The sequence below is a fragment of the Moschus berezovskii genome, chromosome X (genome assembly GCF_049115385.1).
Source record: "Moschus berezovskii isolate FMDL1 chromosome X, NW_MosBer_1.0, whole genome shotgun sequence".
Lineage (NCBI taxonomy): Eukaryota > Metazoa > Chordata > Mammalia > Artiodactyla > Moschidae > Moschus > Moschus berezovskii.
This window is the reverse complement of record NC_142488.1, coordinates 52,117,818-52,133,398: the sequence shown is the minus strand read 5'-3', so window position 1 is coordinate 52,133,398 and position 15,581 is coordinate 52,117,818. Positions and strand designations below refer to the sequence as shown.

Here is a 15,581-nt window from a genome sequence, read left to right as displayed (position 1 = left end):
ATGATGGATGGGTTGGAACCGCAATACAGGGCGTGCGTGCCCGCGTCCCCCGTCGGTGTCGCGGGGGCGGAGGGGTTGATGGTGAGGGGAATCTGGCAGGAGGGAGAAAACGCCCCCACCCCACCCCGCCCACCCACTGGCCGAACCGCATGCGCACAGGGGACCTGGTGGAAAAGGCTTTTGTTGGGAGAGCGGGCCGGCTGGAGGGGTCCGCGCATGCGCAGGCTGCCCAGCCGCGGGGGGTGGGGGGGTGCGGGGAGAAAAGGGGCGGGGTGGTGGGAGCTGCTGTGCTGGCAGCAGTAGGCGAGGGCGCGGCTGCGGGGTTCCTGGTGCTGAGGACGGACGCCATTGGAGCCCCAGGGAAGGTAAGGATCCAGCCCCACACAGGACCGGGAGAGGGCAAGTGGAACCCGGTACGCTGTGCCCTTCCTCCCCACCCCACCCCCGCCCCCGGATGTGAACAAAGCCCAAGCACGCAGAACTTGAACCCCACTAGACCCGTGGTCAACAAAGGAGCCGCCCCCCACCACGTCCACCAGACCCAGGCTCCCCGATTCGAGCCCTGCTTAACACCGGAGCCCACCATCTGAACACCTTTAACAGACGCGTGTGCTCCGTGCTGAGCTGCCTTAGCGCGGAGGCCCCACCCCCACTCCAACCATTCTGAGACCGGTGCAGCCCCACTGACCGCTTTGCCCCCTTCCCCGAGTTGCGATCCTGGCCTTTGAGACCTCCAGCACTTCCAGTTCGAGCCTCACCTAGTCCGAGGATTTCCCCGCCACCCCGCCCCCCACTCCATCCATCTTGAGCGCTCCTGTATGAGCCCAGCCTAGACCTGAATCAGCCGAATCCCCGCCACCGCGACTTAGAGGGTCCCTGGGATTCACTTTCCCAGAGCTTCCAGCGGTCCCCGTTGTCTGAGCCTTCTCATGTCTTCTCCTCCCCAGCATCCTGGTCCCCTGCTCCAGCCATTAAATCGAGGCGCTTTATTTCCCCTCTCTCAAAGCGTCTCTTATGGGACTCTCTGGACCCAAGCCCGCCAGTCTACCCCTTGTTCCAATCCAGCCGCTGGTCTAGGGAGCCTGTGTGACCTAAACTGCCCTTTCAGTGCAGGGTCTCCTCCGACCTCCTCTGTCCTTCTCCTAGGGCTCTGTCTCTGAGGGAATCTACCCCAGCAGCCCTCACCCCCGCCCCAACCTTACACTGCCTGGGAACCCGGTGACTGCAGCCCTCCACCTCCTGAGAGATCCCGCCTCCTGCTGGATCCCGCCCCCTCCCCCTGAAGAGGCCTCCTCATCCCTCTCAGGCTGAGCTCTGTTCTCCTTGGGACCCCCAGCATGGCAGAGGGAAGCTACCGCAAGGAATCTGAAGGGTACAACGTTGAAGACATGGACGAGGGTAGTGATGAAGTCGGGGAGGAAGACATGGTTGAAGGCAACGACTATGAAGAATTTGGTGCTTTCGGAGGCTACGGCGCCCTCACCAGCTTTGACATCCGCATCCTCAGAGCCTTTGGGAGCTTGGGTCCAGGCTTTCGCATCTTAGCGGTGAGGGCCCTCCTCGGCCACCTGCTAGCCCTGGGCCTTCTCTCTTGTGACGTCAGGGAGGATGGGAGGAGGGGGCCGGTGAGGGCTGGAGTTGAAGGGGAAGGGACTGCCCAGCTTACCCAAACCTTCCCTCTCCTACTGGGAGCAGCGGGGAGGGGAAGGGTGCGAGGAGGGGCGGAGCGGGGGAAGTGTTGGGAGGGCCTGGGGGCTGGTGGGAGGCTGGCCAACACAGGGGGAGCTATCTGTGTAGAGCTATCTGCCTTCCCCTCCCCTGCCATGCCCTGCCCTGCCCTCCCCTCCCCTCCCCTCCCCTGCCCTGCCCTGCCCTCCCTTCCCCTCCCTGGTCTTGCAGAATGAGCCCTGGGAACTGGAAAACCCTGTGCTGGCCAGAACTCTGCTGGAGGCGTTTCGGATGGATCCAGAAACACTTGCCAATGAGACGGCTGCCCGTGCTGCCAACGTAGCCCGGGCCGCCGCCTCTAACCAAGCTGCTCGGGCCGCTGCCACTGCTGCCCGTGCCACCTACAATCAGGTGGTCACTAACCACCACCCGGTGGCCACACACCAGGCGTCAGGAGGCGATACCCAGCCCATGGCATCTGCTGCCCAGGCTCCGGCAGCCACCCCTGAGACCAGCATCGCTTCTCCGCACAGCTCCCAGATGCTAGTCAATAGCGAGATGGCTGCCCCTGGGGCTCCAGCAAGGTCCCCACAGCCGCAGACATCCTCCCAGGCCCAGGAGGCTGCGGCCGAGGGCCCTAGTACGGCCTGTGCTTTCCCCCAGGCCTCGCGTGCAAGTGAGATGGATGCCACCCGGCCCACGACAGCCTTCCCGGGTCCGAACGACGCCTTTGATTTCAGCCAGCCGGCAGGTGTCAGTGGCGTGGCCTTCCCACGCCCCAAGAGACCTGCCCCGGCCCAAGAGGCTGCCACCGAGGGCCCCAGTGTTGCCTCCAGGGGCACCCAGGCAGCCTCTGCCGCGGAGGGGGCGGCCACCCGGCCCAAGACGACCAAGTCCGGGAAGGCTCTCGCCAAGACTCGCTGGGTGGAGCCTCAGAATGTTGTGGCAGCAGCTGCCGCCAAGGCCAAGATGGCCACGAGCATCCCTGAGCCTGAGAGTGCAGCTGCCACTTCCCAGCAGAGTGCGGAGCCCTGGGCCAGAATGGGAGGCAAGAGGACAAAGAAGGTGAGACCTCCCTGCTGTCTCCCACCCGCCTTGCTCCCCTGCTTTCTCTGCCCTCTCAGCTCTCTGCCTCCTCCCCTCCCTTCCTCTCCCTCTTCTTCCCTCTCCCTCTTCTCTCAGCTTGTACATGTTTCTCCAAGCCAAGTTTACCAGCATGTTTTTACTCCACGTAGTCCCTACCCTCGGGTCTGGAGGGAGAAGCGGTTGGCTCAGTGCCTGGCACTTAGTAAGCACTGGGCACGTGTCATCCGCGTGTCATCTACTACCCTTATTTCCAAGTACCTGCTCTGGCTAAGATGTGTGCCAGGCGCTTTTGCACAGGGAGCCTGGTCGCCCTGAGTCTCTCCTCTGTCTAATGGTACAGTCCAAGCACCTGGATGACGAATATGAGAGCAGCGAGGAGGAGAGAGAGCCTCCTGCGGTCCCACCGACCTGGAGGGCATCGCAGCCCCTGCTGACGACCGCGCGGCCTCAGATGGCCCCTCGGCCCCCCATGGCCCTGAGGTCCCAGGTACCCTCAAGGCACGTGCTGTGCTTGCCACCCCGCAATGTGACCCTTCTGCAAGAGAGGGTAAGAAGGAAGCCTGCCCTTCCCCCTATCTCCCTCCTCTCCTCCCTTGTGGGCCAGTTCTTTGAGGTCACCCACGCCTCGATCTCCCCGTGCGCTCTTCCTTCTCCAGGCAAATAAGTTGGTGAAATATCTGATGATTAAAGACTACAAGAAGATCCCCATCAAGCGCTCAGGTGGGCAGCCTCTGCCCCCTCCCTGAACTCTGTCCTTCCCCGCCCTCACCACCCTGCCCTGTGGGCCTCCCACCAGATGCCCTCTCCCCACCACACACACACAGCTCAGGCCTGGCCAGTGGCTCCATTGGCACAGTGTGGGGTCCTCAGTGTGCTCCCCTCAGCGGGGCTGACGGAAAGGCTGTAGCTCTGTGGCTGCTGCTCAGCCCTGGTGCTTTGCCCACCCCTCCCGTCCTACAGACATGCTGAAGGATGTCATCCGAGAATATGACGAACACTTCCCTGAGATCATTGAACGAGCAACGTACACTCTGGAAAAGGTGGGTGTGGGGCCGGGGGCAGCTCTGTGGAGCAGGAGCAGCAGGGACCCCTTGCCCACCTGCCCGCTCTGCATCCCCTCAAGGCCCAGGGGCCGGACTGCGTGCTCTGGAGGGAAGGCCTCCCTGGCCTCTACAGCTGGGAGCTTCCTCTGCAAGCCTCCTCCCCTCCTTCCTCCCGCTTGTGCCCTCTGAGCGCCTGTGGTCTCCTGAGGTGGCTCCCGTTGTCTCAGCCAGTGGCGATGCTCCCACAGGGCGCTTCCTCCATGGCCTCCCCTCTCCCTCCTCCCCCAGGGCTTGGGGTTCCCCGCCAAGAAAGAGTTCTAACAGGGAATTGATGACCGCCTGCCGGACACCCAGCCTGGATGTTTGATCTCACATTGCATTTTCTCCCCGCTGTAGAAGTTCGGGATCCACCTGAAGGAAATCGACAAGGAAGAGCACCTGTACATTCTCGTCTGCACACGGGATTCGTCAGCCCGCCTCCTGGGAAAGTGAGAAAACACAGGAGGCCGGTGGCCTTCCTTGGTGGTGCCTGCCCCCTCCTCTCGAGAAACGGGAAAGTAGGGCTGGGGGGGCCTAGCACGGCTCCCACCCAGAGTTAGCAGTGCTGAGCAGCTAAGGGCAGGCAGGGGCAAGTAGCCTGGGGCGAGGCTTTGCGGCTCTCTGGGTTTCAGCCCTGCCCACCCTTCCCCGCCCCTGTCTTCCTAGGAAAGCAAGCTTCTTGATTGCCTCTCTCTGCTAAGGGACCGGCCAGGGCTTGGCAGAGTGGGCCTCGGGCAGGGGGCAGGGAGAGGGGAGAGCCGGGGGCGGGGGTTCTCCAGTGGAGTCGGGCTCCAGATGCAGTGGGCAAAGGGCAGGGAAGGTCAGGGTGTGCCTCTGGACTCAGGGTTGCCAATCGTCTGCTCCCCGCCTAACCCCGTCCTCGACAGAGCCCTGGGAAGAGGTGTTAGCATCCACATTTGATGGATGAAGGGCCTCAGTCTCAGGCTGAGGAAGGAATTGTCTGGACCAGGTATAGCAAGCCATACAGAGTGGGAGGAACTGCCCTGTAGCCCAGCAGTGTGGGAGAGGCTAGTTGGGTGAGCTGGCTGTGGTCACCTGGGCAGATGGCTCAGGATCCCTCTTTCTACGCCTTCAGGACCAAGGACACTCCCAGGCTGAGTCTCCTCTTGGTGATTCTGGGTGTCATCTTCATGAACGGCAACCGTGCCAGCGAGGGTGAGTGGCTGGACAGGCAGCTGGGGGGTAGCCCGTCCTCTCACCTCCCTCCATCTGCTAAACTCCTGTACCTCGTCTCTTCTCACAGCCGTCCTCTGGGAGGCCCTCCGCAAGATGGGACTGCGCCCCGGGTATGACTAGGGTCTCTTGGCTCCTGCTCCTCAGTGTGTCCTTGGGCGCAGGAGGCCCCAGGATTGCAGTGGCCCAGCGGTCTCTGTGGGGTGTGGCATCCTGGGCTAGGGAGAGCGCCAAGGGTCCACCAGGGTGCGTGGGGAAATGGTCCTGGACCCCAAGCCCTCTTCTGCCCCGTGTGCTCTCTCTGTTCCCACGTGAGACCTCAGAGACACCATCGGACCTGGGGGCTCCATCCAGCCCCTCCTTGGGGCCCTGCTGACAAGTGGCTGCCTGGCCTCTGCTGCCAGCCCAGGCGTCCATGAGGACGCCTCACAGGCTAGGAGGCCCTCAGTCCTGCTGGGAGCGTTCCTGCCCAGCCCAGGCCCTGTCACTCTCTCTAGTCACACATTCCTTTCCTTGCACGCAGGGTGAGGCACCCATTCCTTGGTGATCTGAGGAAACTCATTACAGAGGACTTTGTGAAGCAGAAGTGAGTATCTTTGCCCCCCACTCAGGCCTTCCTCGTGTGCTGCTCTGGCTGAGGAAGCCATTCCCCGGCCCACGTCTTAACACCAGAGGGATGGGTGTCTGGTGTGAGTGTGGGGTGGGAGGATGCGAGTGTGGGGGGCGAGGGGACAATTCCAGGGAGGCCTGGGGAAAGGGAGCACTTGCGGTCTGTAAACACCGGGTGGGACGGTACAGCCCCCACCACCTTCAGCACCTGCCCTGTAGGCAGTGTCCCGGCTTTTCATCTCAGGGGCCTGGGACTCCGAGAGTGGAAACCTGATCACGGCCCTGACTGGAGTAAGGCGCATCTGGGCCTGGAGCCTGGCCCTGCTGATTTTCTAGCCCAGGCTCACCCCATCGTCAGTGCTTGGAGATCTCTTGTGCCCTCACAAAGGCCCCGTGTGCATGTTCACCTGCCGCCCCACAAACACACGTTCACAGATGTTTGGGAGTATGCGTGGAGTCCCCTACTCTTGGTTGACTGTTTCTTCCCATACAGTCGTTTTCTAGGATGGATTCTCCCAGGGTTCAGTCAGGTCACGGACAAGCCCCATGGCGGGTTGTGCTCAGAGCATGGAGCCTGAAGAGATGGCTCCTGCTTACACCGGACCCAACAGGAATCTGGGTTATCGTGACAAGGGGCACAAAACTCGTGGCCTTCCTCTGAACAAGTACCCTACACGTGCCCCCTGCACCTCCCCATGTCTACTGGGCAGGACCAGGGGCCTAGGGGTGTGAGCCCCTCCATTTAGGAGGCAGAAACCCTGGGAGCCGGTGTGGAAGCAGGGGCAGGTGCTGCGGGGCCAGGGCAGGCCTCCTGCAGCAGCCGAGCTGCAGCCTCGGGGCTGGGAAGGGACTACCTGGGAGCCACTGGAGCAGCCACAGGTGTGCCTGTCTGGGAGCAGAGGTTTGTTGTCCTCTCTCACGCAGGTACCTGGAATACAAGAAGGTCCCCAATAGCAGTCCACCCGAGTATGAGTTCCTCTGGGGTCTGCGCGCCTGCCATGAGACCAGCAAGATGAGGGTGCTGAGATTCATCGCCCAGGTAAAGGCAGAGCCTGTGTTCTGGCTGCACCTTCCCATACCTGGTTTGTGTCTTGGTCCCGGCCTCCTGACGCCATTTGTCCGGTGAGGACACCAAGGCCCAGCAAGGTTCCCGAGTCACTGACACCAGTTCACAGACTGTAGGGAGTGGACGGGGTGAAATCCCAGGTCTGGCACCGAACGACGGGAGCCCGATTTCAGTCGTGTGGGTCTTTAACATGATTTCACAAAGCGCTTCAGTGAGTGAAAGGCGGGAAGCGGGTGCTGAGCGAGGTGGGGTAAGTGCTCACATGGTTGCTATGCTTCCATCGCAGTATCAGAACCGAGACCCCCGGGAATGGAGGGCTCATTTCCTGGAGGCTGTGGATGATGCTTTCAAGACAATGGATGTGGATATGGCCGAGGAGCATGCCAGGGCCCAGATGAGGGCCCAGATGAACATCGGGGAGGAAGCTCTGATCGGACGGTGGAGCTGGGACGATATCCAGGTGGAGCTCCTGACCTGGGATGAGGACGGAGATTTTGGCGACGCCTGGTCCAGGATCCCCTTCGCTTTCTGGGCCAGATACCATCAGTACATTCTGAATAGCAACCGTGCCAACAGGAGAGGTACCTGGAGGGCTGGTGTCAGCAGTGGCACCAATGGCGCGGCCAGCGCCAGCATGCTCGATGGCCCCAGCACCAGCTCCACCATCCGGACCAGAAACGCTGCCAGAACCAGTGCCAGCTTCTTCTCCTGGATTCAGTAAGATTGGAGGTCATTACCCAGGACTCTGGAGGCTGGGGTGGGGAGGGGCTGGGAGGTGTCAGGGGCAGGCCTGGGGTGTCCTGGGGGAACGAGGGCAGCCCGACAAGACACTCAGTCTGTCCTTGCTGTCCCTCACGAGCATTGACACCTCTACTCCGGCTTTTGTGTCTCCCGGTTCCAGGCAGCCCTGAGGAGCTGCGGCCGTCCCCCGCCGAGCCAGAGTGCCTCCGCTGCCCGGTCCCCGACAGAGCACTCCAGGCCCGCTTCTCCCCGCCCATGGAAGGTGGCATGCAAGATGACGCACTCTATGCCCTTCCTGCTTTCATTGTGTGCTTTTCTCGTGCTGTCGTGTTTTGGGTATCTGTGTTACATTAAAGTTGCAGAATCAGTCAGATGTTTCCTCCTTTTCCTGGGCAGCTGTGGCTCTGAGCAGCCCGCAGTCAGGCCCTCGGGGACAGGCGGGGGCCGCCTCTGCCTAAAAGACAGGCAGGTGTGGGTGCGCTGGGAAGGGCAGCGATGCCCCTGAGGGGGGGCGACCATGGGTTTTCAGAGGCTCCAGTCCACAGCTTCACGATCTCCTACACTGTGTGCCCCTAGTCAAATACAGTGGCGGTTCACAGGAGCAAGGGTGGGGTGGAGGGCTGTGAGCTGGTGCCACTGTCCCTCCCACCAAGGGACAGGCTCCACAGACATCCCCCAGGACCTACCTGCCCCACCCCATCTCTGGAGTCCCTGTCCAGGATTCCTTCCCTCATCAGCCACACAACTTTAGGACCTCATCCCTCTTCTCGAGTCCTAAGGACAGCGAGGTAGGCCTCACAGTGACATCCTCACACCTCCAGCAGGTAGAGGAGACACCATCATAGGCAAGACAGCCTGTTTCATGGGAGAAAGCTGCAGGCAGAGCTGGACAGCCCATCGCCCATGACCATGACCCGAGGCCCTTCGGGAGGCTCCAGGGTACTTCTCCATGGAAGCAGGGCTCTCCCAGTGAAGCCAAGGCCAGCCTAGGTCCCGGTGTCTTCAAGGGCTGTGTGATCCCTGAGGGGTCTGAGGCTAAACTTTCATTCCCCAGGCAGACGACAGTGAGGGCAGAGACACTTTGGAACTCTGGGAAGGACCCCGTAGCAGGAAGGGGCCATCTGGGGCTTTTCTGGGTATCTCAGTGATGCCCACAGCCTGGAGGACAAGGCTCCAGGTTAAGAGGAAGGAGAGAGTAGTGTAAAGGCCGCAGCCCACCTGCCCAGCCACCCATTGCTTGCCTCTTTGCCCCAAGAACGGGCTCTACTCCCTCAACCAGACCTGGATCCTGACCCAGACCCAGCTGGATCGTGTTCCAGACCCACTGGAAGGCAAAAACACCCATCACTTGGCTCAAAAATGAGGAAGCATTCCAAGCAAGCGGCAGGAGTCCACCACTGGTGCAACCCTTCTGAGCGATGGCCTGGGCCGTACCCCCAGGAGGCAGGCTCTGTGTCGACCCCTCCCTTAAAGACAGGCTTCACGTGGGTTTCTGCCTTATTTGTTGGTGCTTTGCTGTCTGCCTCCCTGGCTGCTGGGTTGATGCCTCGCCCCGTGGACACTCTGTGATTCTGACAGAGATTCAGTGCCCTCCCAGGTGCAGGTATCCGGGTTGATGGTCCTGATTTGGGGAACCCCGCTCTGGCGTGATGAATGACACTGAACTATTTCTGGCTCCCTCAACCTGGGACCTCCCAGGACCCTACTGTGCACTCAGTAGGTACCTGCCATCTCACGGACGAGGTCGGGGCACTCACCACAAGCCACAGGTGTGAGCGGGAGCACTGTGTGCTGTGGGCACCTGAGATGAGGCAGCTCATCTGGAAAGGAGGCGAGAGCAGCTCTCAGAGGCAGGATGCTGGGGAAGTCACCACCTCTCCGGGCCTCCAGGCTTGCACCTCTCTCCCCTTCCACCCCCTTCCCCATGGATATCTTCACCTAGCTCCTGCCCCTCCACACCGAGCAGGGGGCAGTGCTGAGAGCTGGGGTGGGGGGTGTGTGGGAGGGGGAGTGAAGAAGTGAGCAGAGAGGCAGCCTCAGGGGCAAGGAGGAAGGTGGGTCCCAGGGATCGGGGACAGACCCTGAGTCCCCCAGCAACTGACGATTGGCACCACGGAGGTGGCCACCCTTGAACCGCAGGGCAGACATGGGACCAAGGCAGGCCTCCCTCCCGCCCCCAGCCTCAGCCCTTCCACGGGGTCCCCCACCACAAAGGCCACAACAGGTCTCAGCCAGTGTTTTCTGAGGCCCTACTATGCGCCGGGGCCTTGGCCGAGGTGGACCTGCACCTTGGCAGCTCCCGCAGATTTCTCCCCAGCCCAGGCCTGTGCCCTCTGACTCCTCAGACACTCGTTGATGGACAAGCATTCACCGACTGATTCACTTGTGTCCAGTTCCTGACAATTCGCATGCAGTGGCTCGCATGGCCTTGACGTCAATCACCAGATAGCCTCAAGGGAGCAGATGACCAGGCACATTCCATGGATGAGGACCCTGAGGCTCTGAGAGGGAAGACACTTGCCCTGAGTCCCACAGCCAGGATGTGGCAGTGCTGGGACTGGAACCCAGGATGCTTTGAGCCCAAATATGTGCTCTGACCACTGCAGTCTGTTGCCACTGCCTTTGAGGGATTCACAGTGCCGTGCGGTGACACCCCCACCTCTCACTCCTCTCTGCAAACACCCACCCTCCTGATCCCCCAGGAAACATATACAGCTTTCCATCTCCCTTCAATGAGCCAGAACCCCACCCCTCATGGCCTCCCTGCCCCTGAGGTCACCCTAGGCTTTTGGGGCCTGCCACAGCCCACCCAACCTCCTGGCACATCCTCACTCCTGTGGCCTGGAGAGGCCAACACTTCAACATCCTGGTCAGAAATGGACTCTCACACCTGAGGGGGACACGACAGTCCCTTTCCAGGCCACTTGCCCTAGTGTGGGGTTCAGCAACCATATTCAATTTACTCTGAAAACAGTTGACTTTCCAGGGGTTACAAATTTCGAAAAGTGAAAAGGGGTGTACATTCCCAATGAACACATGAAAGTCGAAAATGGAAAAGTCGGTGGATGCTTAGAGCTGATGAGAGTGTGGAGCACATGAATTCCTGTACACTGTCCAGAGAAGTCTTCATTTCCAGAGGCCCCTGGAAAACAGGAGGGATACATCCGTTGGTTTATCAAAAAAGCAAGAGAGTTCCAGAAAAACATCTATTTCTGCTTTATTGACTATGCCAAAGCCTTTGACTGTGTGGATCACCAAAAACTGTGGAAAATTCTGAAAGAGATGGGCATACCGGCCCACCTGACCTGCCTCTTGAGAAATCTGTATACAGGCCAGGAAGCAACAGCTAGAACTGGACATGGAACAACAGACTGGTTCCAAATAGGGAAAGGAGTATATCAAGGCTTCTATATTGTCACCCTGCTTATTTAACTTATATGCAGAGTACATCGTGGAAACGCTGGGCTGGATGAAGCACAAGCTGGAATCAAGATTGCCGGGAAAAATATCAACAACCTCAGATATGCAGATGACTCCACCGTTATGGCAGAAAGTGAAGAAAAACTAAAGAGCCTCTTGATGAAAGTGAAAGAGGAGAGTGAAAAAGTTGCCTTAAAGCTCAACATTCAGAAAACCAGGATCATGGCATCCGGTCCCATCACTTCATGGGAAATAGATGGGGAAACAGTGGAAACAGTGACAGACTTTATTTTGGGGGGCTCCAAAATAGCTGCAGATGGTGACTGCAGCCATGAAATTGAAAGACGCTTACTCCTTGGAAGAAAAGTTATGACCAACCTAGACAGCGTATTAAAACACAGAGACATTACTTTGCCAACAAAGGTCCATCTAGTCAAGTCTGTGGTTTTTCCAGTGGTCATGTATGGATGTGAGAGTTGGAGTATAAAGAAAGCTGAGCACCGAAGAACTGATGCTTTTGAACTGTGGTGTTGGAGAAGACTCTTAAGAGGGCAAGAATCAGTGCAGAATGGTGTTCCCAGGAAATGGTGTCCAACCTCAGCTGGAGTTTCACATTCTTGCCAAAAGTACACTGTGCTCTTCTGTGTGTGGGTGGGTTTCGGAAGACTGCAGAGGCTGGCGAGAGTCCCCTGCTTGCTGCCCACAAAAAGGACATTGCGTGACTGATAAAGCCTTGAAGATTTTCATTATCAGAGGTCCACGGCTTGGACGTTGCTTATTTGCAACCCGAATTCCTCCAAATCAAACTAATACTCAAAGATTATCTTCATCAGTTGTACTGGGATTTCATTGTCCAGCAATAAAGTGTCCATTTAAGTGTACAGGTCCAAGGCCTTTGATAAATCCACCATGTAACTAGCACCCCAGTCAAGAAAGAGAACATTTCCATCACCTAATAAAGTTCCCTTCTGCTCTCTCCCAGTGAATCCCTACCATCCATGTGCAGCCTGAGGCAACCACTGATCTCCTTTCTATTTCACTTATAGGTTAGAACGCTCTTCACTAGAGCCTGTAACACACATCAGTGTGCAACATGTAATCTTCTTGGTCTGCCTGCTTTCCCCTCTGCCTCAATGCTTTGGAAATTCATCCATGCTGTGGCACAAATCAGCAGACTAACTTAAAATTGTTCCAATTCACAAGCTGATTATCTCTGTTGAAATGACGCAGATATAACAGAATCTCCCAGAACTAGTAAGTGAATTTACCTAGAGTGCAAGATACAAGATTAGAACAAAATCAACCACATTTCTATATCCGAGCAAAGAAGTGTTGGAAAATGAAACTGAAGAGAGTGCTACCATGTACAACTCACAAACACCGGCGATCCTGTGTCGTGAATCTAACAAATGACACACACTATTTGCATGCTGTAAACTGCAAAACAGTGAACAAAGAAATTGAAAATAGCCTTACTAAATAGAAGAATATACCATGATCATGGATTGGCATGCTTACCACAGAAAAGATGAATGTTCTCCCCTCAATTTATCTATAGATTGAATGCAAGTCTAATAAAAACCCTGGCAGCAAGTTTAGCAGGTGTAGACAAGTTGATTCTAAAGCTTATGAATAAAGCAAAAGAAACTAAACTAACCCAAGCATTGTGAACGGAAGCATAAAATGGGAAGACTCATATTATTATCTCATTTAAAACGTATTAACCCACACAGAAATTGCTTGCATTCCTACACCTTAACAATGAAAGGTGAGAAATATAAATCAGGGATACAATCTCATTTACCACTGCAACGGGAAGAATAAGATACCTAGGAATAAACCTGCCTAAAAAGTCAAAAGACCTGTACTCATCAAAACTATAAGACACTGATGAAAGAAGTCAAAGAGGACACAATCAGATGGAGTGACATAGTCAGACGGTAAAGGGTCTGCCTACAATGCGGGAGACCCGGGTTCAATCCCTGGGTCGGGAAGATCTCCTGGAGAAGGAAATGGCAACCCACTCCAGGATTCTTGCCTGGAAAATGCCATGGACAGAGAAGCCTGGTAGGATACAGTCCATGGGGTTGCAAAGAGTCAGACACGACTGAGCGACTTCACTTTTTTCCATATATACATATAAACACACACACACACACACACACACACACTATGTTCTTGGACTGTAAGAATCAATATTGTGAAAATGACTATATAACCCAAAGCATGTTACTGATTCAATGAAATCCCTATCAAATTACGAACGATATTTTTCACAGTTTAGAAGAAAACATTTTACATTTTGCACAAAAACATGAAAGACCCCAAATAGCCAAGAGAATCTTTTGAAAGAAAAAAATAGAGCTAGAGGAATCAACCTTCCTGACTTCAGACTACACTACAAAGCGACAGTTATCAAGAAAGTATGGTACTGGCACTTAAAGAGAAATAAAGATCAATGGAACAGGATAAAAAGCCCAGAGATAAACCCATACACCTGTGGTCACCTAATCTATGACAGAGAGGTGAAAATACACAATGGAGAAAAGACACCCTCTTTAAAAAGTGGTGCTCGGATAACTGGACAGCTACATGTGAAAACAGCAAAATTCTGTAAAGCAATTATCCCTCAATAAAAAATAAATTAATTTAAAAAAATGAAATCAGAACACTCCCTAAAACCATGCACAAAAATAAACTCAAAATGGATTAAAGACTTCAATGTAAGCTCAGACTCCATAAACTCTTAGAGGAAGGACTTCCCTAGTGGTCCAGGGGCTAAGACTCCATGCTCCCATTGCAGTGGACCAGGGATTGTTCCCTGGTAAGGGAAGTAGATCTCACATTCCACAGCTAAGTTCCCACATGCCACAACTAAGGCCCTGAGCAGTGAAAAATAAAGAACTATTTTTCGAGTAAACTATAAAAAGACTCTTAGAAGAAAACATAGACAGAACACTCTCTGACATATCACAGGAAGATCTTTTATGACCCACCATCCAGAGTAATGAAAACAAAAACAAAAATGAACAAATGGGACCTAATTAAATCAAAAGGCACAGGCAACCATAAATAAGACAAAGAGACAACCCACAGAATGGGAGAAAATAATGTGCAAACGTAGCAACTGACGAGGGATTCATCTTGAAAATACACAAACAGCTCGTGTAGCTCAATATAAAAAAAGAGAAACAAACAATCCAATCAAAAAATGGGCCAAATACCTACGTAAACATTTCTCCAAAGAAGACATACAGACGGCCAGCAAACACAGGAAGAGATGCTGAACTTCACTACTTAGTAGAGAAATGCAAATCCAAACAGCAATGGGTGTATAACCTCATAGCAGACAGAATGACCATTATCAAAATATCTGTTGCTGCTCAGTCACTCAGTCATGTCTAACACTGCGGCCCCATGGACTGTAGCCCACCAGGCTCCTCTGTCCACAGGATTTCCCAGGCAGGCATGCCATAGTACATTGCCTTTTCCTTCTCCAGGGGAGCTTCCCAGCCCAGGGATCAAACCCGTGTCTCATGCATTGGCAGACGGATTCTTTACCACTGTGCCACCAGGAAAGCCCTTCAAAACAACAATCAGGTATCGCTTCACACTGGTCAGAATGGCCACCATCTAAAAACCTACCAATAATAAACATTGTAGTACTGCGGAGAAAAGGACGCTCTCCTACCCTGTTGATGGGAATGTAAATTGGTGCAGCCACATGGAGAACAATAGGGATGTTCCTTAAAAACTAAAAGTAGAACTACTAGGCGACCCAGCAATCCCGTTCCTGGGCATATACCCCCCGAGAAAACCATGATTCGAAAAGATCCATGCGCCCCAGTGTTCATTGCCACAATATTTACAGTAGCAACCTAAATGTCTATCGACAGAGGAATGGGTACAGAAGATGTGATCCATATATACAGTGAAGTATTACTGAGCCATAAACGTGAACATAATTGGGCCACTTTCAGAGACGTGGATGGACCTAGAGACTGTCATACTGAGTGAAGAAATTCAGAAAGAGAAAAACAGATTATCTTATAATACCACTTATATGTGGAATCTAGAGTCATGACCCAGATGAACTTATTTGCAAAGCAGAAATAGAGATACAGAGGTAGAGAACAAACATCTAGATATCCAAAGGGATGACTGGAAGATTGGGACTAACACATATCCTCTACACTGCATAAGATAGATAACTCAAGAGAACCTACCGTATCACACAGGGGACTCTACTTAATTCCCTCTGGTGGCATGAATGTGAAGGAAATCCAAAATTAGAGGGGATATGTATATACATATGGCAGATTCCCTTCGCTATACAGCAAACCCTAACACAAAAATTGTAAAACAACCATCCTCCAATAGCAATTAATAAAAAACCTTATAAAGGGGGCTCCAAGAAAAAAAATACATCCTTATAAAACTGCAGTAAACCAACGTGAGTGTGACAATGGTGAAGCAACAGACACACAAATAAATAAATAAGAGGGACGACTCCAGAACTAGCTTCTTCCAATATAGCCAATTGGTTCCGGACAAAGTTGCAAAAGCGGTTGAATGAAGAAAGTATTGTCTTTTCAGAATATGTGTGTGAAGATTGGGATGCCCATCTGAAAGGGAGCCTCATACCTTATGCTGCTGCTGCTACTGCTGCTGCTAAGTCACTTCAGTCGTGTCCGACTCTGTGTGGCCCCATAGAC

At 54.7% G+C, this 15,581-nt stretch overlaps 1 protein-coding gene and 1 non-coding gene across 4 annotated transcripts; both read left to right on the top strand.

Moving 5' to 3' along the window:
* Positions 1-265: 265 nt before the first annotated feature.
* LOC129563880 (melanoma-associated antigen D4) lies at positions 266-7,817 on the top strand. Of its 3 annotated transcripts, none has more exons than XM_088833787.1 (13): positions 266-365; positions 1,337-1,547; positions 1,900-2,733; positions 3,095-3,301; positions 3,411-3,474; positions 3,715-3,794; positions 4,194-4,285; positions 4,933-5,012; positions 5,101-5,143; positions 5,554-5,616; positions 6,564-6,678; positions 6,992-7,422; positions 7,607-7,817. In XM_088833787.1, exons 2-13 carry the CDS (start codon positions 1,338-1,340, stop codon positions 7,614-7,616), a joined length of 2,229 nt encoding a protein of 742 aa, XP_088689913.1. In that variant the 5' UTR covers positions 266-365; position 1,337; the 3' UTR covers positions 7,617-7,817. The 3 variants fall into 3 exon arrangements, with proteins under 3 accessions (XP_088689913.1, XP_088689915.1, XP_088689914.1); XM_088833789.1 differs by having other exon boundaries at positions 6,992-7,434; XM_088833788.1 differs by having other exon boundaries at positions 278-365; positions 1,307-1,547.
* LOC129535345 (small nucleolar RNA SNORA11) lies at positions 6,191-6,317 on the top strand. Its single transcript, XR_008681619.1, has one exon. It is a non-coding gene; the product is annotated as a small nucleolar RNA SNORA11 (small nucleolar RNA).
* Positions 7,818-15,581: the final 7,764 nt, after the last annotated feature.